The sequence below is a fragment of the Tasmannia lanceolata genome, unplaced genomic scaffold (genome assembly GCF_043159265.1).
Source record: "Tasmannia lanceolata isolate RefF3 unplaced genomic scaffold, GAP_Taslan_0.1 ptg000003l, whole genome shotgun sequence".
Lineage (NCBI taxonomy): Eukaryota > Viridiplantae > Streptophyta > Magnoliopsida > Canellales > Winteraceae > Tasmannia > Tasmannia lanceolata.
Window position 1 is genome coordinate 52204163 of NW_027518680.1, and position 23904 is coordinate 52228066.

At 39.3% G+C, this 23904-nt stretch overlaps 1 protein-coding gene across 3 annotated transcripts; it reads left to right on the forward strand.

Annotated features, from left to right (window-relative positions):
• The first annotated feature begins 2077 nt into the window (after positions 1-2077).
• LOC143855722 (vesicle transport v-SNARE 13-like) lies at positions 2078-23698 on the forward strand. 3 transcript variants are annotated; one of them, XM_077365809.1, is made up of 7 exons: positions 14745-14773; positions 14901-14993; positions 16398-16526; positions 16599-16657; positions 16753-16941; positions 22533-22703; positions 23280-23698. In XM_077365809.1, exons 3-7 carry the CDS (start codon positions 16433-16435, stop codon positions 23430-23432), a joined length of 666 nt encoding a protein of 221 aa, XP_077221924.1. In that variant the 5' UTR covers positions 14745-14773; positions 14901-14993; positions 16398-16432; the 3' UTR covers positions 23433-23698. The 3 variants fall into 3 exon arrangements, with proteins under 3 accessions (XP_077221920.1, XP_077221924.1, XP_077221928.1); XM_077365805.1 differs by lacking the exons at positions 14745-14773; positions 14901-14993 and adding an exon at positions 2078-2231; XM_077365813.1 differs by lacking the exons at positions 14745-14773; positions 14901-14993 and having other exon boundaries at positions 16380-16526.
• The last annotated feature ends 206 nt before the right edge of the window (positions 23699-23904 follow it).

Sequence of the window (23904 nt, forward strand, 5' to 3'; positions counted from 1 at the left end):
CTTACAATAAAATTTAAGTACATCAAAAAATGTGTAGCCATCCATTCATGTATTACATCAAAATTTTCTTATACAACCACTTCTCTTCCAAAAAGTGAGTGAAGCCATCCATGCATTATCTCTAGAACATACCTTAAAATACAAAGCACTTAAACCCTAAACAAGATAAATAAAAAACAGAGGAATGAAAAATAGTGCAAAACCCTAAAAAAGAAAAGAAAAACAAAACCTAGATATAGAGAGATGGACGGTAAGAACTCAACTTTCAAGTTTTCAAGACATGCTAGCAACAATGGTGGCTGACTTAGGAGGAAGATGATTAGTAGTGTAAAAATCAAAAAGTTGAAAATGGAAAAGTAAAAGAAGAGGGAAGAAGGAAAAAAGCAAGGTGAAAACGTGTTGTAGATGCCAAAGGGCATTTTCATCCAGCTTATACTGCAAGACCTCTTTTGTCCCTCGTTGATAATTTCAGAAAAGCATGGGTCCTGTTGAGAATTACGTCATTTTTGTGTCCCCCATTCGTAATTGTTCCATAGTTTTTTGTCGTATAGATAAATGATTTGGTTTGTGGTGCAATGTGAAGGGTTTGTTGGGGGGGGGGGGGGGGGGGGAGGCATGGTTTAAATTTTCGGATTTCGGTGGGGACCGAAACCGAAATTTTCTGAAATTCAAATTTTCGCCATTATTTTGGTCTGAAATTTCGATTTAATGACATTATTTATTAAAAAAATAAAAGTGTTACAAAATTTCGGCTGAAATTTCGGAATTTCGGTCAGAATTTCGGTTCGGAATTCGGAACCAAATTACCAAATTTCGGACCGAAATTTCGGTTTTTGGTGGGGTCTGAAACGGTTACCGAAACCGAAATTTTAAACCATGGTTGGGGGACACACGTGAGTGACATTGGCATGTCTTCTTAGCCACTGAAACAAATTAGGGGTGCAACCCAGGTAAGGGTGCCTAGCCCAGCCCAGCCCAGCCCTAGCCTAGCCCAGCCCAAGTTAACATTCCCTTAACCCTAGCCCGACCGAAGTCGAGCCTTGGCTCAAGGATGGTCAACCCTAACCCAACTCCCCTCTAAATCTCTCAATCCTAACCCAACACGTCGTCTAACATGCTTTTTTCCAAATTGAGTCGAGTTGGGTTATGGTCAACCTAGGGCCTGACAGAAAAATACAAAAAATCATAACCCTAAGAAATTATAATAAAATTAGAGCACGGAGGTCAGGTTCTAGTTGGATTGCCTGAGGCTGCAAACCTAACCCAAATTGAAATTAAATCCCAACCCTAACTTAACCCAGCTCGAGGAAACACCCAACCTACCTGAGCCAAAATCGGTCGTGTTCGGGCTCAACTCAACACAATTAGCACCTCTAAAACAAGGAATTTGCTAGGGACCATCATAGAAGGCATTTTGCGGACCGGCTGTTGCATGAGAGAGCAGCCAGATAGGCTCATATTTTGTCTCATTCATTCAATTCATCTGAGCTTATCTGGCTGCTCTCTCATGCAACAGCCGGTCTGAGAAATGCCTTACGCAATGGTCCCTAGCTAATCCCCTAAAACAAATATAATTGTTTTCATTAAAAATTTATCTGCACATATGAGGTGCATCTTCACACCTTGCCCCTACAAAAAGTATTTCACACAAAAAAATAAAAATAAAAATAAAAATAAAAATAGGGAAACATAGAAAAGGTAGGCCAATGATATTGGCACAAACCCGATTTAAATTCAGGCTGGGTTAGGGTTGAGGCCTTGGCAACCCGACCCGACCTCCGTCTTCTAAATTTATCATGATTTTCTTAGGATTATACTTTTTCTTTCTTATATTTTTTTTGTTTGGTTGTAGATGACATGGCCTGATCCCAACCGGACCGCTTTGGAGGTGGGTTGGGTTAGGGTTGAGGGAATACTATCTCGGGTTGGGTCGGCCTCAACCCAACCCGACCCAACCTGACCCGAGTTGCACCAGTATACAGGAACTATGATAAGTTAATAACCTTTTGACAGCTGTTTAAATCATACAAGACAAGAAGAGTTAGTGCAATTATCAAAACATGTTGGTGCCAACAAGAGTATTAAAAATTAACCCCCAAATAACCAACAGCAGAACCTTCACCATAATACTAATCAAGAGAAACCAAAATCCAACTCCATTTCAAAGTGCGCAGAAAGAGCCACATATTCGATCCTTTCTCGCCCCCCTTGGACGCTCTCACAAACGAAAGGTAAGCTCTTTTCTTTCTCTCTAATTTGAAAGTTAGGGTTTCTCATATGCTTGAATTGGGAACATTTTAGGTCTCTAAAACCCTAGAAATCGACAGATCTTCAAAGGAGCATAGGATTTGTATTCCAAAACATCGTCTCCTTTGTGTTCTCGGGAAATTGTAACAGATTTTTAGGGTTTTCCTATTTGTTTTGTTAGCTAATTCATCCAGGACCCTGATTAGATCTCAATTCTTTCAACTATTCCAAAAAAAATTTCTGCTTTGAGATGCGTTCTGTTGAATTTCTTCTTACAACACCTGCAGATCGTTGGATATCGCGAGATTTCCATCGTGCCATAGTGTTTTGGTTTCGATTTCGTAGGGATTTCATTCAATTGTGTTTTCTTTCTACCTTTTTCATGGTTTTTGGCTGCTATATCGATTCAAAGTGTTTTAGGGTTGGAGAAGAAGGGTTTCCTAAGCAGTTTTGGAGTTTCATCCTATGTTTTTACGTCATCGTTGGTTGTAATTTACTAATTATTTTTTTGTTATTGATATCCACATGACATGTTTTCATAATGGGGCGAATTCACCTTGTTTTAGATTGTTTAACCAGCTTTAAAAGGCTATTACAATTCCCAAAAAAGATTTCACTAGCCATTTCCAAAGTGTAAAACAAGATAAGTTCGCCCATTATCAATCAAAGCCTGGTCATGCAAATATCAGTAGCCTTATTTTTTTATTTTTTGTGATTTCTTTGTCTCTTTTGATTTTTGTTTGATATCTGCTCTTTGGTTTAAACGATAAGAGCAGGAACATGGGCTGTTTTCAATCGCTGAAGTAAATTTTTATCTTGCTCATTTTACTTTGAGGTGCATGGCATCATACGTATGTATTAAATTTGTACATGTTCCTTATATTTATGGGACAATGGCTGTCTTCCATTGATGAAGTATTTTTTTTTCTTGCTCATCATACTTTGAGATGTATGACATGATATTTTTTTTTTTGAAAATTGACAATTTTATTGATACTATGGAAATCACATTGGGGACCGGCGGTCCCAATTTGCGATAAATAGAATCAATTAAGGATGGCCAGGAGCATACTCCTAGACCATTTAAAACAAAGGGGAAAATCTACTAATTCAGCCGCTACAGTGAGGACCACCCATCCATGCACTGTCCTCCTACCAAGTCTTCATCACTCCCCCAAAACTCCATAGCACTGCCCCAGGGTGTCCATCCGACCGAATCCAACAAAAAGTGCTGAACTTGGGGGCTTCTCATGCAAGGGTTTTCTCAAAACAGACTTGTCATCACCATTTAGATAGTCATTTAGTTTGGTGATCTATACAAGCCATCAAAGCCAGAAGAGACTCAGTCATGCTATGCTGAATCTGGGTATCAAGCAGATATACAACCCCAAAGAACAGGATTTGGATTTCAGAAGGGTCACTGATCACCGAAACTTCCTTTACCATACGGCTACCCATCGCCTTAATGTGGAAACGTTTTAGGCTCCCTTCAATACAAAATCCGATTCCCAAGATCCCGGTGAAGTCCCAGAACAAAATAAGGGAGAGCTGACTACTTAGGGAAACTGGCCTTCCCGGTTTCTCAACGAAAGCCATTGCTACTTTGTTAAGGATCTTGCGTTCAAAAACTAAATGGAGAGGGCCTTTTAATAGCAAAGCGAGTATATGGCCTTGGAACCTTCACTCCTAGGGAGGAGTGCTATGAATCTGACAATACGCCTCCCTAGCAACCAATAAATACAGAAAATCGACAGGTATTTTTAATTGTCATAGCCTTGTCCAACCCTGGGAACCCCAGCTATAGACTTAGTTATAGATAGGGCCAAATCTAGTAGGCTTGAAATAAAACCTTAAGAGTCTAAACAATCTGCTAAATTTTTTGCTACACCCAGTTTGGAATCCAAGATAGAGCTTATCTTATTCATAATTAAGTGGTCTTTGGAACTTGAAACCCTGACTGGGAAGGAACCGCCAGAGGCACGATTGACGAAATTCTTCCTGACGTGGAACAAACTTTCGTCTGATGTGAGGGGTAGGTTTCTTGGGCTTTACCCACAATCCCCAAAAATCTTCATGCCTCTGTTCAGGTCCCATCAAGCCTTTTTCTGTAAAGGCTAACGGCTCTATCTCAGACCCCCTAGCAAGGAACTTTGAATTTGAATTTGAATTCTCAATGGGGCCCAACTGTTCACCAGGTAGTGGCCTTGAGGTCGCATGGAGCCGGTCCACCGCTAAGGAGGAACCTAATTCCGGTACGACAGATTCAGGGGTTTCCTTCAAGAGCTCAACCCCAATCGGATAGACCTGGTCAGAGATTTTGAGCTTTACACCAGAGGTAGGGAAGAGCCATCAAGGGGCTAAAATCTTAACCGAGACGAAGCTCATACAATTCTGATGGTTGCCCTCCATCTTGGTTTCTACAACCTTGCCAAAGAGGCCCCCCTAAAGCCTCCATCTTGGAAACAGCCCAGGCATGCAAAGGGATGCCATAAAAATGAATCCAAAGTGCCTCTTCTCCTTGAATAAATTCCTTTGTCCATGGTGAGAGGGAGAGCAGACGGTTGTCCAAGGCCACAGGTCCCTTAGCAATGATCTGTGAAGCCTGCAATTCTGATTCAAACATAAAAAGGACTTCATCCTTTGTCAGAAGGGCAATGTAACGATGGGAGTTCCCAGGATGCTTGTGCCCACTTCCACAGCTCCTGCAAAGACTCATTATGGTTTTTCTTTTTCACAACCAAGCAGGATCTGTGAGAACTTAATCGCACATCTATTTCCTGCCCTGAAATGGATAAAATTGGAATCGCGGAGTTTCTGTTGTGATAAGTTTTACCCGAATCATGCCACATACTATCTTCATCATCCTTAGATTGCGCCTTAGGAGATCGAGGAATCCATTTTAATGATGATCTGGTCGAATGACACCATCGACATTCAACCCGCCATTGATAGTTTAGGTATTGACAAGGAGAACAAAACCATGCCCCAAGCCTTTTATCTTGGACATGTTTGGGTCTCGCTAGAGATACGCCTTCCTTACCCCAAACAAGAGGAGGGGAGGGAGTCAATCTAACCTGTGAGCATCTTCTGCATCTAAACCGCCATCCAAAATTATAATAGCGACAACTAGGGCATTGCCAATCTTCTTCCCTCATCTAAACTCCGAAAATTGTATGACATGATACTTTGATATTGAATTTGTATATGTTCTTTATATCTATCTGATTTTTTCATTCTTCATATGCAAGGCTGTTTTTCAATGGTTTAGATAATTTATATTTTGCTCATTTCGAAAGGCTTTGGTAGTAGTTTTGTAATATTTGTTTACTGTGATATTTGGAATCATTTTCAATTTCTTGACTTACTATTTGAATCAATGTGGATTTTTTCGGGTTTAAAAAAAAACCAGTTGCATCTTTGATTGAACCCTAGTCGGACTAAATTACTGTTGAAACTTGGGCTCTTTTGAGCCGTATCTGTTGGCTGTTCTATGATTTTAAACATTTTAACAGCATGGTGTTTTTGATGTTTTGGGTATCAAAATCATGCACGGTGTGTTTGGCTTTGGAGTTGGTAGTGTAATTTTTTTGGATACTAATCCAAGCTTTATTGGGTCTTTCCTTCTTTTTTTAATTTTAATATACCATTTTGAGCTCATATTTAATTGTGCTTTGGTTGACTCTTTGACATTTTTTGATCTTATAGGCTGGCAACGTTTGGATCTTTGTAAAGTTGATTTACTTTGTTTAGGATTAGAGTATCCATTTGAGTCGTGTATTGTTGTTTTACATCTTGGCCTGCTCTATGTATCTTAAAGCTTAGATTTTTTTACCTATTCCAACATTTTGGCAATAATGGTGATTTCGATGGTTCATGTATCGAAATCATGAATGTTTTGTTTGGATTTGGTGTTGGTTGCACAAATTATTGATATTAATCTATCATGTTTTCACAATTCCCTTTTTTTATTTTAAGTAACCATTTTCTGCGCATATTCAGTGATGCTTTGCATGATCTTTTCCACATTGTTTTGTCCTTGTTAGGCTTTTCTATTTGGGTGCACTATATGAAGTTGCTTTAGATTGTTTTAGGATTAGAGTATCCATCTGAATTGGATATGCTATTTTTTTAGCTCTAATTTTCTGTATTTATCATAAACCATAGTTTATTTTTTTGTTATTTTTTCTATATGACCATTATTTACACTGATTGAGTAATAAGATGCTTAATGTTCATATTGATTTCTTGTTGGGCCTACGTTGGTCAAATAAAAAACCCTCAGGCACTCTGATTTTTTCTTCTTTGATCATTTTTCTGCTTCTCAGTTTGTTCAGTTAAGATCCCTTACTTTTAGTGGTAGATTGAATTGCAGCAGAAGACTTCCCATTCAATTTCCTTCTTTTTCTTTGTTTCTCTTTCTATTGGCCCGGGAAAATAAAGAACACTAACTGCATATGTGAAGAAGAAAAAGGATAGGCTTGCTGAAATGGCTCAGGTTGATCTAGTCAATCCTGATAACCTTGAGAACTATGATCAATTACTCGACATGGTATGGTGAAAAGCCATGGATGTGCAAGAGGGAAGCATACAATACAAATCGAATCCAAGGGAATTGGAGTCGGGGCGAACGAACCACCACAACAAAATACTTTTGTATAGACGAGGTTATTCAAGAGTATCTTGCCCTAAAATGGAAGAGAATGGGGAACCAAACGCCTCCATCTATCAATTTGGTGAGGCGTGAGTCGAATCGGGATATCGTCGAAACTCCAACCCAGCAGATGGAACCAGTTGAAGAGGCGCCGTGTAAGAAGGAACATTCGGGTCCTGTTGTTGTGGGGACGGAAGCAGAGGTGGGGGATTCGGCATCCCCGAATGGGTGTGCCAGCACTGACGTAAATGCCACAGAAAACAGGTCGACTTCCATTGAAGATACCTTGGACATGGAGCTTAGGAATAATATGAATTCCTGTCTACTTCGCTGTGAAAGCGACGTCCATACCGAGGGCAGTGATCAATCGGTGGAATTTGTGGCAATGACGAACATGGGCAAAGAATTGGGCATTCAATATGAGGACGACATATCAAGTACGAGACAACTCATCATTGAAATAGAGACCCGGGACTGGCCAGCTGAATCTAAGGTAAGATGGTCGGGGAGGGACAAGAGGGCATTGAAATCCCTGCGTTAAGCAAGGATTTCCGGTATTTTGGGGTGATAATAGTTTCTAATGAAGATCATTTTCTGGAACATAAGGGGTCTGGGGACGGAGAGGAAAAAATTGGCTGTAAAGGAGTTATGCATGCAAAGGAAACCTGATATACTCGCAATCGTTGAATCCAAATTGATGGGGGTAGGTGACACCGCTGTAAACGAAATTAGGGGAAGAACAAATAGGCAATGGATTGCAAAAGGACGCTGGGGGCTCAGCTGGGGGTATCGTTGTGGTTTGGAAGGAGAATCTTTTCACTATGGAGCAGCACTCTATCTGTGATTATTGTGTATCAATACGATTTTCCTCTCCCAAATTAAATTGTTGCTGGCTATTGACGGCTGTTTATGGTCCGGCGAGCCTGCGATCGATCTGCACTATGGACCGAATGGAGGAAAATAAGGGAGGATTGGCCGGGACCTTGGATCCTTAGTGGGGATTTCAACACCAGACGATTCCTGCATGAGAAGAACCGTACGGGAAGGATGACTACTAGCATGCAGAATTTGTCCAACCTAATTCTGGATTGTGAACTAATTGATCTACCGTTGGAGGGTGCCAGGTATACTTGGACCACTAATGAGGAAGAAATTGTTCAATGTAGATTGGACAGGATACTACTATCGAAGGAATGGGATGACATCTTTCAAAGCATCTATCAACACGCACTGCCCAAACCAACCTATGATCATAACCCGATACTATTGGATCTTGCAGAACATTCGAACGGGCCTTGACCTTTTAAACTGGACATGTCACTATGCGAGCATCCGGTGTTCGACGCTAAGATTGAGGAATGGTGGAGTGCCGAACAAATTGATGGATGGATGGGTTACATCTTCTGCCAAAAGTTGAAAAAACTAAAGATGGAGATCAAAGAATGGGCTAAGATGGAAAATGTCATGAAAAATAAACGGAAGGAAGATATTATTGTGGAATTGGGTTTATTGGAGCAAAAAGAAGAGAACCTGTCCTTGGAGGATGTGGATCATGAGAAAAGAATGGATCTGAAATTGGAATTCGAAGAGATTCCTTGTCGTGAAGAAATTAACTGGAGGCAGAAATCCCGTGCTACATGGCTTAAGGTTGGGGACAACAATACAAAATTCTTCCACAAAATGGCCAGTGCACGATGTAGAATCAACTCACTCAACTGCCTCTCAGTAGACAGGAAACTGGTCGAAGATAAGCACTTCATCAAGACTTTGATTGTTATTATCTTTTCCAATCTATACGCATGTCAACACAAATGGCGTCCCGAGCTTGGGGGGCTGGATTTCAAAAGGCTATCTCATAACAAGATGGAGTGGTTGGATAGGGAATTCTCTTTGGAGGAAGTAGAAGGCGCATTGAATGCCATGAAGAAAGATAAAGCACCTGGCCTGGACTGCTTCCCAATGGCATTCTACCATTTTTTTTTAAATTATTCATTTAATTTAACTGATGGCATTCTACCATCGATACTGGGAAATGATAAAGTCCAATGTAATGGCATTTTTTAAGGAATTTCATGAGAGGGGAATACTAAAATAAGGAGGCAAATACTGCATTCATAACTCTGATGCCATTAGCTTGGTGCATACTTTATATAAATTACTGGCAAAAGTTTTGGCTTGCAGGTTATGTGTTGTAATGGATGATATTATTTCTAAATCCAAGGGGCATCATTCGTCACGGAGAGGCAGATATTGGATGGAATTTTCATCGACAATGAGATCTTGTACACCTTGAAAAGAGATGGGGGCTGCGCTGTCATAGCCCGGATAGATTTGGAGAAGGCTTACAATCCTGTTAATATTAAAAAAAAAAGAGGCTTATGATCATGTTGATTGGAAGGTACTTGATTTTTTCTTAGACCGTATGGCATTCGAGGTTACATGGAGATGGATGAATTCTTGTATCATCTGTCTTTTTGGGTTCTTTTTAATGGATCACCGGTGGGACTGTTTGGAAGCACTCGTGGACTCAAGCAGAGAGTCACTCTCTCTCTATCTATTTATTATAGTGGTGGAGGCGCTGAGCCTGCTAATAACGAAGGCTGAAGATAAAGGTTATTTCACCTGCCTTAAACCTTGTAGAAATGCTCCTACGGTGACACATCTTCAATTTGCGGATGATACCTTGGTGTTCTTGGAAGATGGTATTGTGCAGATGACTAATCTTAAATGACTGTTCCGGTGGTTTGAGATGGTCTCCAGTTTGAAGATCAATCTTACCAAAAGTTCGATTGCGGGTATTAATCTAGAGCAACACATGCTGATATTCAGGGTTGTACGGTGGAAAGTCTTCCTATTACCTATCTCGGTCTTCTGCTAGGATACAGTTTCCCGAAACAGGCGCAATGGGACACTGTCGTTGAGAGAATAGAGAGGAAGCTGGCGACATGGGAAAAAAGGTATCTATCTTTTGGCGGTAGGATTACACTTATCAAGTCTGCACTATCTAATAAGCTAGTCTATTATATGTCTCTATATAAGATACCGGCAAAGGTGGCTTCACGCATTGAAAAGCTACAAAGGGATTTCTTATGGGAAGGCATGCGGGAAGGCAAAAGAATACTCAGAGATCTGCTAAATTGGAGCAAGTTATGTAAATCTAAGCGGCACGGTGGACTTGGCATTGGTAAAATTCGGTTACGCAGTAAGGCATTACTCGGCAAGTGGCTTTGGAGATTTGGGGTGGAAAAAAGGCGTTGTGGCATAATATTATAGGGACAAGTATGGGAGGGGCTGGGGTGACTGGGAATGTGTGAATCCATCGGTTGGCAAGGGATCAGGTGCTTGGCGTTCCATATGTTTCACCCGGGTGTTATTCAAACCATTTGTTCCATTTAGAGCGGGACGTGGTGATGAGGTGTGATTTTGGTCGGACATGTGGGTGGGTGAGACCTGTCTATGCTCCTCCTTCCCTGACTTGCACCGCCTTGCTGTGAGCCCTGATTCAAAAATTTCTGATTACCTGATAAGGGAGAATGACTCTGGGAAGTTATTTTGGGATTTACATCTACTTCGGGACCTAAAAGATGGGGAAATTGCTAGATTTGTGCCACTCCTGAGTATATTAGATGCATCTTACCCTCACCATGAAGCTGATAGATGGATATGGACTCCAGACTCACAAGGTGGGTTCTTCGTCAAATCATTCTTTCAAAAACTGGACAAGTGTAGCAGACCCGCATCGAGACGGGCCAAAATATGGAGACCATGTATCCCTCCTCCCATCACGGGTTTCGCCTAGACCGCGTCTCACCGATGCATCAACACCTGTGACCGATTTAAGAGGTCATTTCAATTAGCAAGTTTTTGCGTACTTTGTCGTAATGCCGAGTAGTCCTTGGATCATTTATTCATTTTGTGTCTCTATTCATTTGCAATCTGGCCGACCCCAACTAGTTTGGGACAAAGGCTTAGTTGAGTTGAGTTTCATTTGCAATCCGAATGAGCGTATTCAAATTCTTCGGTATGTCATGGGCCCTTCAAAATAGCATCTCAAAGGTCTCAATTACTCGGAGTGGTGCCTTCCATGGGTGCTTTGGCAGTTCGATGTGGATATCAATGCCCTATGCTATTATCTGGTTCATTTGGATGTTGAGGAATAACCGAATCTTTAATGATAAGCAGAAAAGTTGGCATCATATTGCACTTGATACCAAAACGGCCATTGTCGCGGGGTCCAAAGCTACTGTCGGAATTCCGTATTTGATCGGTAACATACTCCGAAATGCATATTCGATGATAGCTGAAAAAAAATCTTCTTTAAAAATTATGTCACAGTGGAAACCACCACCGGAAGGGTGGTTCAAATTGAATGTCGATGGTAGCTCAATGGGGAATCCTGGCAACGCCGAAATTGGTAGTGTACTGCGTAATGCAAAGGGCGTGCCCACTATGTTATTATCGGGCCCGGCGAGAATCTGTGATGCAGATGAAGCTAAGGGTAGGGATCGTCTATTTGGTTTGAAGTGGTATGCACATCATAATTTTGTCCTCTTATTGTCGAAGGTGATTGTGCAAACACGATTGCATGGGCTGCAAATCGGTGCTCCGGCCCATGGAGAATCGCTAGCATCCTTGATGAAATCCGGGATTTGATCTGTATCATTTGCCCTGAACTCGAGCTCAGGAGGAGGTCGGCTAATACAATGGCAGATGCTTTGGCAAAGGATGGGGTCCTTCTGTTGTAGAACCGTGTTGTTATTGATGAGTCCAAAGTACAGGGTCTATTGTGCCTTTCATCCCCAGTCTCTTGTTTTATCCTGGTTTTTTAAGATTACTGTTGGGGGACCGCTTATCCCCTAACTCTTGTAAGTTTTAGATTTGTGAATGGACTAAAATTGTTACTTTAAAAAAAAATTAAAAAATTGTCCCTTAACTCTTGTAAGTTTTGGATTTGTGAATGGAATAAAATTGTTACTTTTCCAAAAAAAAAAAAAATAAAAAAAAAAAAATTTGCATTAGGTCTTTGGGTTTTTTTCTCTTCATATGTGATCTGTGAAGCCACGGTTCATGTGTGTTTCAATTTGCATTTGGGCTTTTGGGTTTTGCATTTTTTTGAATGGTGATTATTTTTATTAGAGAGAAAAAGGGAAATCTTTGCAATCGAGATGGTCATTACATGAAAGGAGAGATACATCAAGACAGCTAAACAACTGGAAACAACAGACATGAGCAAATTAAGGGGAAGGAAGTTGAAAATCTCCAATATGGTCGGTCCTCTCCAAAGTTTTAAATTTCGGTCGACACGGAAACAGAACCGTTTCGGTTTCGATTGGAAATCTCAGTAGAAATCTTGTAAAATCATGGAAACATATGCAAAATGATAGACCTTCATGAAAATTTTCCATAGGATTCATTAGCCGACCCCAACTAGTTTGGGACAAAGGCTTAGTTGAGTTTCTTCAACCATACGATTCACCACCATAACCATGCTGATTTAGATTTAGAGATGATCTGAGATGTGGTTGGTAGTGATTTAGAGATGTATTTGGCTTTTTTTTCTTGTATGTTCTACTTTTTTATGTCTTAGTTGTAGTAAACTTTGTTTTTTAAGTAATAAAGATGTCTTTTAGTTTATTTATTTGTTTCATATATTTTTCTGGCTATTTCTAATTTTTTTTTGGATTTTTTCACATTTTAACTATTTTTTTAAAAAAAATTTCCTCTCCGGAGCGGAACGAAAAGTTTCGAACGATACATCAAAGGAAACGGACGAAACACTAAAACGTTCCGTTCCAGTAGCCAAAACAAAACGGCGAACGAAATAGAATTTATAACTTAGATGACAACCCAAATCTCTCTAAAATGCAGCTCCAAACAACTCTAGCAATCCTGCAATGGAGGAATATGAGATCCATTCTCGCTTGCCTCCACACAAAGGGAACAATGATCAACTATTAAGATCTTACGCTTTCACATATGGTTAACCATTAGGATCTTATCATGGCAGACTCCACCCAAAAGCACAAACTCTAGGCGGAACTAGGATGTGCCAGACTTTAGACAAGTGCGATGATGATGGGCAAGGAACAATTTGGCTATAGAAAGACTCAACACTGAAGATCCCGGAAGAGTTCTAGATCCCCCTCTTATGATTTATGAATATTATATGATTTTTGCATTTTTTCCAATTTTCTCTTTCCCATTACATTTATAGTTGACAGCCATAGTTCTTGATGGTATATAGATATGCATAGTTCTCTTTTCTAGTTCAAGCATAGAGGCCAAGCATGCTCTCATAGAGGCCAAGCATGCTCTCTCTCTCTGTTTTTTGGCCTAGACCTGTTTTGTTGTTCCCTTCTCCCATTTTTTCCTTTCCTACAGTGTATATAACTCTTTTTGTTTATTTAAAGTCATTGCCAGCGCAATATATGTTGTGGTTCTCTTCTCTTGGTTTTTTGGCTTAGATCTAGACCTCTTTTTGCTTGATTTGTTTGTTTACTTTCGGCTTTTTTGTCTACTCATTAAAATTCATGCAAGATGCACTAACACAAGGGAAGGAGGGAGGGTCAATCTAATAAGAATCTGCAAGGATGTTTCCATGAAATTTTGGAGCAATCTAATATCTTTTTACTAATATATTACTATTATTGCTTGTCTAGGTACAATAGTAATGAGTTTACCATCTATAACCTTATACATGATCTGGGTTGGTTTCGTGGGTAGAAAAAGGTATACTCAAGCGTACCTGGCTTTTAGGAATAGGCCTGAGGCTGACCCGAGGAAGTTTAAGGTTAGCCCAAACACTGGCCAAATATTGGTTGCATACTTGGGTTGTCATTTCATTCCTACTAATTCATGCACTCTCCTTTTCCTATATATGCCAAGTTCAATGCTATTGTGATGGCTAAACAACTTCTGCTAGGACCGCTGAGATCCTTGGAGCTTGGATTCTTTCAGCGATGAAATCCTGGACAGATGTAGCGGAAAGGGCATCTCCTCTCGGCACATTCCTAGAGGTGCAAATGACCTTGTTGATAGGCTAGCTAAGAGTGGTGTTGATGGATTAGATACTTTTATTAGGCAACCTCATTCTCCTGTAATCTTTCTTTATTATAATGAATTTTGTTACCATCTTCAAATAAAGAAAAACAAAACTTCCGCTAGGATTGCAACTTATAGCTTAAGGTTTGATCCGTAAACTAGCCATAGGAAAATCATAATCAACAATTAGAATCACTTTCACCGAATAAATCTTATTGAAAACTAGAGATGATTTCATTAGATTGCAGTTGACGATATCAGAGTTGGAGGAATGGTGTTCATGTTTACAGGGAAGGTAGTAAAGCCACTTATTGGACTGAGTTGATAGTTTTTATCCGCATCCCATAATATGAATTAAAAGAATGTGCCTAATGATGCTACTTGCATTCTGATTTACAACATGGGTAGTGACCTTAGTTGTCAATTTCGTTTCGTTTCATTTCGGCCGAAAACCAGAACGAAACAAATGTCTTTACTATTTTTATTGTCCATTTACTTAAGATTTACACGTAAATAAGGGAATGCCCTCCATGTAGATCTATAAAAATAGTTTCAAGACCCAAATGTAAAAAGATAAAAACTCAACTCTCTAGTTCTAGTTCAAAATTCGAAAAATGGGTCGGGTCGAAATCTAACTTCCAAACGGTGGGATATTCTTCCAATTTTAAAAATTCATAAATTATATCATGTTGAAACATTATTAAATCCCAAAATTCCGGTATAAAAAATCTCATAATTTGGTCTCTAAAATTTTTCATCCATCTTGTCAGGCACTGGTCAACACACTGGTCAACAGTCAACACAGGCAACTGGCTGATAGTGATTTTCCTTCAAGTAAATGTTGGATCTTTTACATACTTGGTTCATTTAGTTGTTTCTTATATATATTTTTTAACAATTTCTGATTTTTTTTGGATTTTTTTATACTTTTAACTATTAAATTTTTTTTCCCTTGTCATAGCGGAAGGAAAAGTTTCGACCAACAGCAGAACAAAATGACTGAAACGTATAGTTCCATTGAGAAATGCTCACCAAAACAAAATTGACAACTAAGGTGGTGACCCAACATCTAGGGTACACTTTGTTTACCAGTTGTTCTGATGTTTTTTTTATTCATTATCAGAACTATAAATAAATTAATATAGGCAAGAACCTTGTTAGAAGCTTGTACAACAAGGGAAAAAACACAAAAAGAATTCAAGAGATCTGGTTACTGTCAAATAATCAACAAAATTCATTCAATACGACATCTACACAAACAAGACAACATAGATATTGTAACCTTTAAGGTGAGACTCTATTGAGTCTGCATTCCCTGAAGTCTGGAACTAGATTGAGTCTCCATAAATTGTGTCTCTGATGCCAAAAGGACCTTTTTGCCATAAAAACAAATCCTCAACGTATCCAACAAATTTTAAATTATATCAGGAAAGAAGTTCCATACTTTCCGCTCCATCACGCTAAGGTTTATTAGATGATAAGCATTCTCTTCCAGTTTCTTCAAAAAAATGCACATTCTCGGGAATCCAAGTTTCTTATGCTGAAGATGATCGTGTGTTTGAATATCAGCTGCGAAGAATACAGAAAACCGTTGTTCCTCCTCATATCATGCATGTTATTGTATGTTTTCCTTTAAGTAGCGTAAAATGCTTTTATTTGGGGAGAAACAATTTTTTCCTTTGATTTGGAGTGATATCTTTAAGTTCACTTGTTTTCATTATGTAGGTTCCTTGCTTTGATTTTGATACGTTGGACCAGCAAAACATATTTTAACTTACTAGTAGAAATAGTTCTCTAAATTGTAGATATCTTCCTTTTTTTCTCTAAACTTGGGGGTGCAACTTGGGTCAGGTCAGGTTGAGATTTTGCTAAAAAAATGAATTAGAATCAACCTGAACCCGACCCAATTTTAAGGTTAAACTCTACCCGAATTCCCAAAAACTTGACCTGAGTTGCACCCTTATTTAAACAGGAGATATCTTCCTTACAGTTGTTTCTTCTGTACTTTTTCTTTTAAATGAAAGTAAATTTTTTCAAAAAGAAATGGCCTTTACTTTTTGAGGAGAACAACTAATTTTTCTTTATCATCTTTGAATTGGGAGCATTTGGACGTAAACGTGAAATGCAATTTGGGTACACTTTGAGCCTTTTCGAGTTTCAGTTTATGTTTTTTTTTTTTCTGCATTTGGATGTAAACGTGAAATGCAATTTGGGTAGACTTTGAGACTTTTCATATTTCAGTTTATGTTTTTTTTCTGCAATCTAAAAATCCCAAAGTGCAATTTGGTAATAAACCCAATCACGTCATTAAATACATGCACAATTCCGCTCTACTTGGCTAAGATGTGGGTCATTTTTCTAAATCTTTTTATGTTCGTATTCAATGATTAGTTGTTTAGAAATGGGTTTCTTGTATGATTTGACTAAAATTCACTTATAGTCTTTCATCAACTTACAGGATACTTCTGTCTCTGGTACGAGTTCTTGGACACAATGAGTCAAGTATTTGAAGGTTACGAGCGCCAATACTGCGAGATTTCTGCAAATCTCTCTAAAAAGTGTACATCTGCTAGTCTTCTTGATGGAGGTAAGAAGACCATGTTTTCCTGTCTTTTCCTTAGTTACATGCTCTAATATTTTCTTAACTTTTTGTTTGCAGAACAAAAGAAACAGAAAGTCTCAGAAGTAAAATCTGGAATTGATGATGCTGAGGCCTTGGTATAGTATGATCAATATTTATTAGCAGTTGATGTTTTTTTATTCTCGTGTTCACAATATTCACACGTGTTTCAATCTTCCCTGAATTTTTCTAGATTCGGAAAATGGACCTCGAGGCTAGAAGTTTACAGCCGAGTTTGAAGGCCACACTTCTTGCCAAGTTAAGGGAGTACAAATCAGATCTCAACAATATAAAAACTGAACTTAAAAGGATCACATCAACTAATGCTAATCAGGTTTCAAGAGATGAATTGTTGGAGTCAGGAATGTCAGATACACTGATGGTATGTCAGGGCCATTTTTCATGCTTATTATTCCAAAAGTGCCATGTCATTTTATATATTATGTGATGACTTACGAAAATATTGCTGCATCGATTAGAAGTCATTTGAGGACTCTTGGTGTCAAGAACATCACACACTACAATTTCATGTCATTTTGCAGTTTCTTAATGCAAGTTCAACTTTCTAAACTCTTGTCCATTAGCTCTTCTGGATGTTTGCTCTACTGAACCAGTCAGATGGTGTGATCTGCCTTTTATCTGTGTTGGTGCTATGGAATGTATTTTATTTTAGATTCACTTGATTTTTTCTAATGATCGCCAATTTTATTGAAAAAGAGACTGAGATGGTCAAGATGCAAGGGGGAAAGAAACATAAAAGAAGAAAGATACAAAAAAAAAAACCTACAATAAAAGGTCACGGAGGAAGAGGGTCAAAAAGTGCCAGAGACTCTTTGACTTGATTCAACTCAACTCAACTAAGCCTTTGTCCCAAACTAGTTGTGGTCGGCTAATGAATCCTTTAGAAAATTTTCATGAAGAAGGTGAAAGAATCTACCCGGCTCAAATTGACTAGGTCTAATACTGACACTAGTTGGGTTCGTCGACATGGATCATTTTCTTCCATTCTCTCCTATCCAAGGTCATGTTCTCTTTGACTTGATTCACTTGATTATAAATCATTTTTTGCTTTTCGTAAATCCCAATTCATTGGGCGTTTTGATACTATCAAATAGATTGCCACAAGGACACCATTCTAGGATCCCAAAGTATGTGCTTGAATACATGCTACTCATCTGTTATGTTTCTTGAGGTACATCCGTGCATGTTATGTCACTAGTGTCTCAGTTCTACATGACTATTTTATGTGTTGAGAATTGATATGTACTTGATTGCAATTCCAATATAAATTCACCTGATTTGAATTCAATTTTAGTTTCTATTCTTTGTTATGCCTCTTGAGTCTCAAAAGTCTTGGTTTTAAACCTAAACTGAGATGGTTTCTACTTTCTACCCTGTATAGAGAAGAGTCTTTTTGGGGTTGCTTGTCATTTTACTTAAAGAGAGGTTCTATAATTCTGTGATTTTGATTTGTTAGTCAATAGACGGATTGAGTAAAAGCTGTAGGAACAGTGGCTTGTGTGATTTCCTCCCAGAAAAATGAGTTTTTTAATTTCTTCTCAACTGGTTTTCTGCTGGGTTGGGTATTTCCTAGTTACCAAAGCATCCAATTCTTTGCATCTTTCCCACATTTTCGTTTAAATTTATGAGAAGTTTGCTTTAATGTTAGACACATCATTCCTTCATAAACTTAATGTGTGCAAAATTTCCTTCATCAAGCTTTCATTCTGTTGAGTACCATATTGTGGAGGATGATTTACTTAACTTGATTTTGTGTGTTGCCACTAATGGCTGGGTCATTGGAGGTTTTCATCCATTAATGGTGAGAGGCTTGATCTAGTGGGGGGTCTTGGATGTTTTTGTCACTCACGTGTGAGGCTAATAAGGCTGCCGAGTCTTTGGCTGAGGAAGGTGTCTTGAGATTGTCATTATGTGTTGGGGATTCTTGACAAGTTGAGTGACTTCTTGTAGCATTGTATAATCTTCTTTGTTCTTTTAATGCATTCTTTACTTTTCAAAGAAAGAAATGAATTGTTTAAAGTAGTCTCTTGCTCTGTTAGGGTCATCTCGGCTCCTGCTGTAATTTTTGGACTCTTGGTTCACGTCCTAATCAATTTATCATTTCGAAAAAGTATGGATTGATTAAAGCCATTTGAATTGATGTCACATGATATTTCATTGAAATTCTAGAGATTGCTATGGTTTTGCAGTGTGAGGGTTTCAATATTATTTATGCTTAATTGCATAAAGGGTTAGCTCAAACTACATAATTGTTTGAACATATGATAGTTGCATTTAGACGGAAGGGCGATAAATACATATGAACACCACCAATTGTTGGCCCTTTCTAGAATCTTATTGTTGAAGACTATTTTGATCATTACGTATATGTTGAGGGGTATTGTAGTCTCTGTACGATGTAGCCCTAAGTTGAGCCTATATATGCATCATATTCATGAGGAGCTCCGAAGTGGAGACTCACCGTCTTCTCCCTCACTCTTCTTCTTCCTATCTTCCCTTCTCACATTCTAACATGGTATTAGAGCTTCCGATCCTGTGCTGACCACAACCTTATAAGCATCGCTCTCCGGTCAGGTTAGGTTAGAAGCTCTCTGTAATCTCTCTCTAGGAAATCCCCATCTCTCTCTGTACTCTCTCAAATCCCCATTTCTCTCTGTACTCTCTCTCTCTCTCTCTCTCTCTCTCTCTCTCTCTCTCCTAACCCCGTAAACCCTCTCTCTCTCCTGCAGATCTAATCTATATCACGTAAAACCCCCTTTCTACCCAGTTTTTAGTCTCATTTTTAGGTACTGATGGTGCTTCTTGAGTTCTGTAATCTCTTATTTTCTTATGCTTTTCCATTTCTTATATTTGGGTTTTGATCCAAATCTTCCAATATCATCTTATTTCTTTTAAAACTTTTGGTGGGTTTTTATTGTTTTTTACTCTTTCTTCATTTGGGTTTTGATGGGAACTTCTTAGTACCCACTGACTTCTTTTCTTTCCAGTTTTTATTTTGTTTGTACACCTTATTTATTTTCACCATGTTAAGAAGGGAATTCAAAATCATCATCTCCTTTCTTTCACCTAGACGTCAATTTTGCAAGTTGTTGAGTCTACACACCATCTATTTGACAAAATGCTTGAACCAAATGTTATGGCTCGAACGTCTCTTCTTTCCGTGTATGCGAAATTGGGGGATTTGGATCTGGCTCACCAATTGTTTGATGTTATGCTGGAGAGGAATCTGGTTTCTTGGAGTGCCATGATCGCCGGATATGTGCAAGGTGGGTGGTTCATGGAGACTCTTAATCTAATTTTATGAGATGCAAATTGTAAGTCTTGGCGGTGTTGGTTAGTGTTTTGGTAGCAATAGCGGAGTTATATTTTATGGAGTTTTTGTTAATATGAACATTGCCTGTACCATTAAAAAAAATGACCACTGCCCACCAACTGTTTGATGAAATGTCTAAGAAAGGTGTGGTGCCTTGAAATTGTCTTTTCCGCTGCAAGTTGAAAGCATTAAGCCAAATGTAGTTCCAAGGATGGAGTGTTGTGTCGTTGTCGTCTCCAGGCTGATGTGGTATCGCCCTCTTTCTTGGTGGTTCGCCTCGTTGGTTTGGTTCCTTTTATAGTTCATGTTTGTTGATGTGGTTCCTTTTATGTTGTTCATCATTCTTTGTTGGTCGGTTGGTTGCTTCTTCGTGTTGCTAGTTGTTTCCTTCCGCTTGGTGTTTTTGGTAGACTCGCTTTGCGAGTCGTGTTTGTTGGTACTTCTACATGTGTGTGTAGTCGCTTTGCATAGTATTTTCGCATTCATTGTGGTTATTGTGGTTTGCGTTGCAATCCATCTTGTTGTTGTCTATAGCCATATGCTCGGTCGTTAGCATTGCTTTCTTCCTTATCATTGTCTGGGGCTATATGTCCGGTCGTTAGCGTTGCTTTCGGCCTTGTCTCCCCAGACGATGTACTGTTCGCCATCGTTGCTTGGTTCTCTCTCTAGGCGGCGTGCTGTCCGCCATCGTTGGTTGGTTGTCTCTCCACGACGTGATGTTTGCTGTCGTTGGTTGGTTGTCTCCCCGGGCGACATACTGTTTGCTGTCGTTGGTTGGTTGTCTCCCTAGGCGACGTGTTGTCCGGTTGGTCGGTTGTCTCTCTAGGCGACGTGCTGTCCGCCGTCGTTGATCGGTTATCCCCCCAGGTGAGATTGTCCGCTGTCATTGGTTGGTCGTCTCCCCAGGCGATGTGCTGTCCGGCCGTCATTGGTTGGTTGTCGTATGCCCCGTTGTGATCGCCTTGTTCGTTGGTGGTTGGTTCCTCTCTTTTTGGTGGTTGAGGTTTTTCTTCTGCTGGCGACGTGCTGTTTAGCTGATCTCTGCTCGTGGTACTTCGCTGTTGTTCGATGTGCGCCCCTTTGGTGTGCTTATTTGGTTGGTAGTTCATTATTGTTTTCCTGCTGAGGCCCCTCTGTTCGATTGTTGTTGGTTGGTATGCAGATTCGTTGGCCGTTGCTCTGATTGGGGGTGGGGGTGGGGGGGTGGGGGGGCTATAGTGATCGTTCTCGAGGTAGTGCTGATTCAAGGGGAGCTGTTGTTTTTTTATGGCTGTTGATCTCGTCATTGTACTCACTGTGTCCGTTGTCCTTTTTTGTTATGTTTTTCACTATGTATTCACCACACCAGCTTGAGGGGGAGTGTTGTACGAAGCTGGTGTGTGTATGGGATTATTGTTTTTTTGTTGTTGTATGGGTATTGTAGCTGTTTGCAGGTGAAGGGCATTGTAGTTTTCGTTGTAACACGCTGGAGTGTGGAGTTGTATGGTATATACACTCCAGCTTGAGGGGGAGTGTTGAAGAGTATTTTGGTCATTATGTGTATGTTTGAGAAGTATTGTAGGCTTTGTACCATGTAGCCCTAAGTTGGGCCTATATATACATCATATTCATGAGGAGCTCACAAGGGGAGACTCACCATCTTCTTCGTCACTCTTCTTCTTCTTCCTCTCTCCTCTTCTCACATTCTAACACTTTATCATTTTGTTTAGGTTGTTAGTTTTACTTTGTAAAAAGATTGAACAAAGAAAACAATATTATGGGGTTCATGCCAAGCAATGTAGTGTTATCAAGTGATGGTGGAACCAATCTGGAAGTTAACAGGGAAAGTTTTGATACATGAGATCATAAGAACACTTCGTGAGAAATATGAGTAATTAGCTTTAATCAGATATGTTTAAGAACAGTGGGGTTGAATTCCAGATGTCAATGATGGAGCTGAAAGTAAGCGGGAGCAATATAGCAGCAGTTTGCAAAGATACGAATGCATTGGGTGTGCCGATAAAGTTGTTTGCTTACACTCATGATAATTGATTTAACGTATGAATATGATACACTAGTAAGGTATTATATGTTTAATTGCAAAAGTTTAAAGGAAATTCATTTATCTCCTTCTGCGATATGGAGAAATTGGTTTATCAATCTAGAATCATAGACAAAATGTCACTGATTTGACGATCCTATCTGATTGGATTACCTTTTAGGAGTACCTTTTACTATTTAAGCGGTCAGCTTACGAGCAAGCTGAAAAATTGGCCAAAAGGAGTGGAGAAGGGAGAGAAGGTGATCACCGCCTCAAATCTAGATGAAGGTTGGAGGGTTAGCCGATTAGGCAGTTGGGTTCTTGGGATTTTCTGCTGTATATACTTTGTGGGATGCCTCATCTCTGTTGTATGACTAAGTAGAAGAATATCTTTAATAAAATAGTTTAACTTTAAAAATCTATTATAACTGTCCATTTATAAGGTGTAAATGTATGTTTTGTTTGCAAGGTGTAAAAGTTATGTAAGTTTTGTCTTCACTATTGACATACTTGGAGCGATGGATCTATCATCCTTATAACTCATATTTTCTGCATAATTGTTATGGGAAAAGTCATCCTTGAGTTGGTTGCACTATTTTTGTACTGGTGGACGGTGCAGGCGTCTGCTGATCAAAGAGGAAGGCTTTTGATGTCGACAGATAGATTGAACCAGTCTGGCGAAAGAATCAAGGAGGGCAGAAGAACCATGCTCGAGACTGAAGAACTTGGTGTCTCAATTCTTCAAGACTTGCATCAGCAACGCCAGTCTCTCTTGCATGCCCATAACACAGTACGCCCTTCCACACCTTGCATTTCACATTATGATTTCTTACTGTCATAAATCTTAGGGGGCTGTTTAGATACATGGATTTTAGATCCAGGTTTTAGTTTGAAAGCAGTGTAAAATTCAGGATTTTACAAGTCATTATCCTGGATTTTATAGTAAGAAATCCAGGTTTTAAAAATCTCTCTCCCATCCTGAGATTTCTAAAACTTGGAAGCACGGGACAATCTCCTACTCTCTTGCTTGACCAAAAGACGGGTGGGAAATTAGAAAACGACGGACGGTCTCCTTTTCTCATCTCCCATCCAGGATTTTGAGGAAATCCGAGATTTTAAAATATTGATATTCAAACGGCCCTAGGTGTTTGATGTTTTTGCCGTCACGTCTTGTTTTACTCGACTTGGTAACACATCCTATTCCATTCAATCTTTATTTCCTTTATAGCTTTCTAAAACGGATAAATAATGGATGTTACAAAAAATTACTTTTAATTCATTCGTTTCTGTACAACCATTGGAGGTTGAACAACACAATGACCCAATGACCCTCCTCTCTCAATGTTTTAACTTTGTTTATATGCAGCTCCATGGGGTGGATGATAACATTGGCAAGAGTAAGAGAATTTTGACTGCCATGTCAAGAAGGATGAGCAGGAACAAGTGGATCATTGGGGGTGTCATTGTTGTTTTGGTCCTGGCAATTATCTTAATCCTTTATTTTAAGCTCTCCCATTAAACCCCTTTGTTGGACTTCATAACTGACACTTGGTATTCTCTGAGTCGTTTGTATGTCTATCTAATGTTGAAGTGTAACCAAGTTCTCTGTTCACGGCCCACTTTGCTTGCTTGTTTGGTTTTGGTGTTTATTTTGGACTCTGGCTTTGATGAAGACTCTACTTGTGTGTAAAGTTTTAATCGTTTGAATTCATTTTTTTGGGATTGATAATGTAATGAGAAAATCAATTTCTTTGTAATTGATAAACATCAAAGTGTTCCATGGCCTGGACTCGGAAACGGGCTTTGCCAAGAATCTGCTTCTGACCCGATTATTAGCTGAGATTTGGATCCGATTAGCAAGCATGTGGGTCAGTCTTGCTCTTGCCCCTGGCAAATATGATCTCAGTGGGCCTATTGACTGGAAAATCAACGTACAAGTCTGATCTTTGCTTGTTCTGTAAAGATGCTACGGTGAATTTAAGTTGATGGTT

Coding starts and splice junctions, on each gene's coding strand:
- LOC143855722 (XM_077365805.1), top strand. CDS start 16,433: ATGAGTCAAGTATTTGAAGGTTACGAGCGCCAATACTGCGAGATTTCT. Junction 16,527..16,598: donor TGCTAGTCTTCTTGATGGAG/GTAAGAAGACCA, acceptor TTTTGTTTGCAG/AACAAAAGAAACAGAAAGTC. Junction 16,658..16,752: donor TTGATGATGCTGAGGCCTTG/GTATAGTATGAT, acceptor GAATTTTTCTAG/ATTCGGAAAATGGACCTCGA.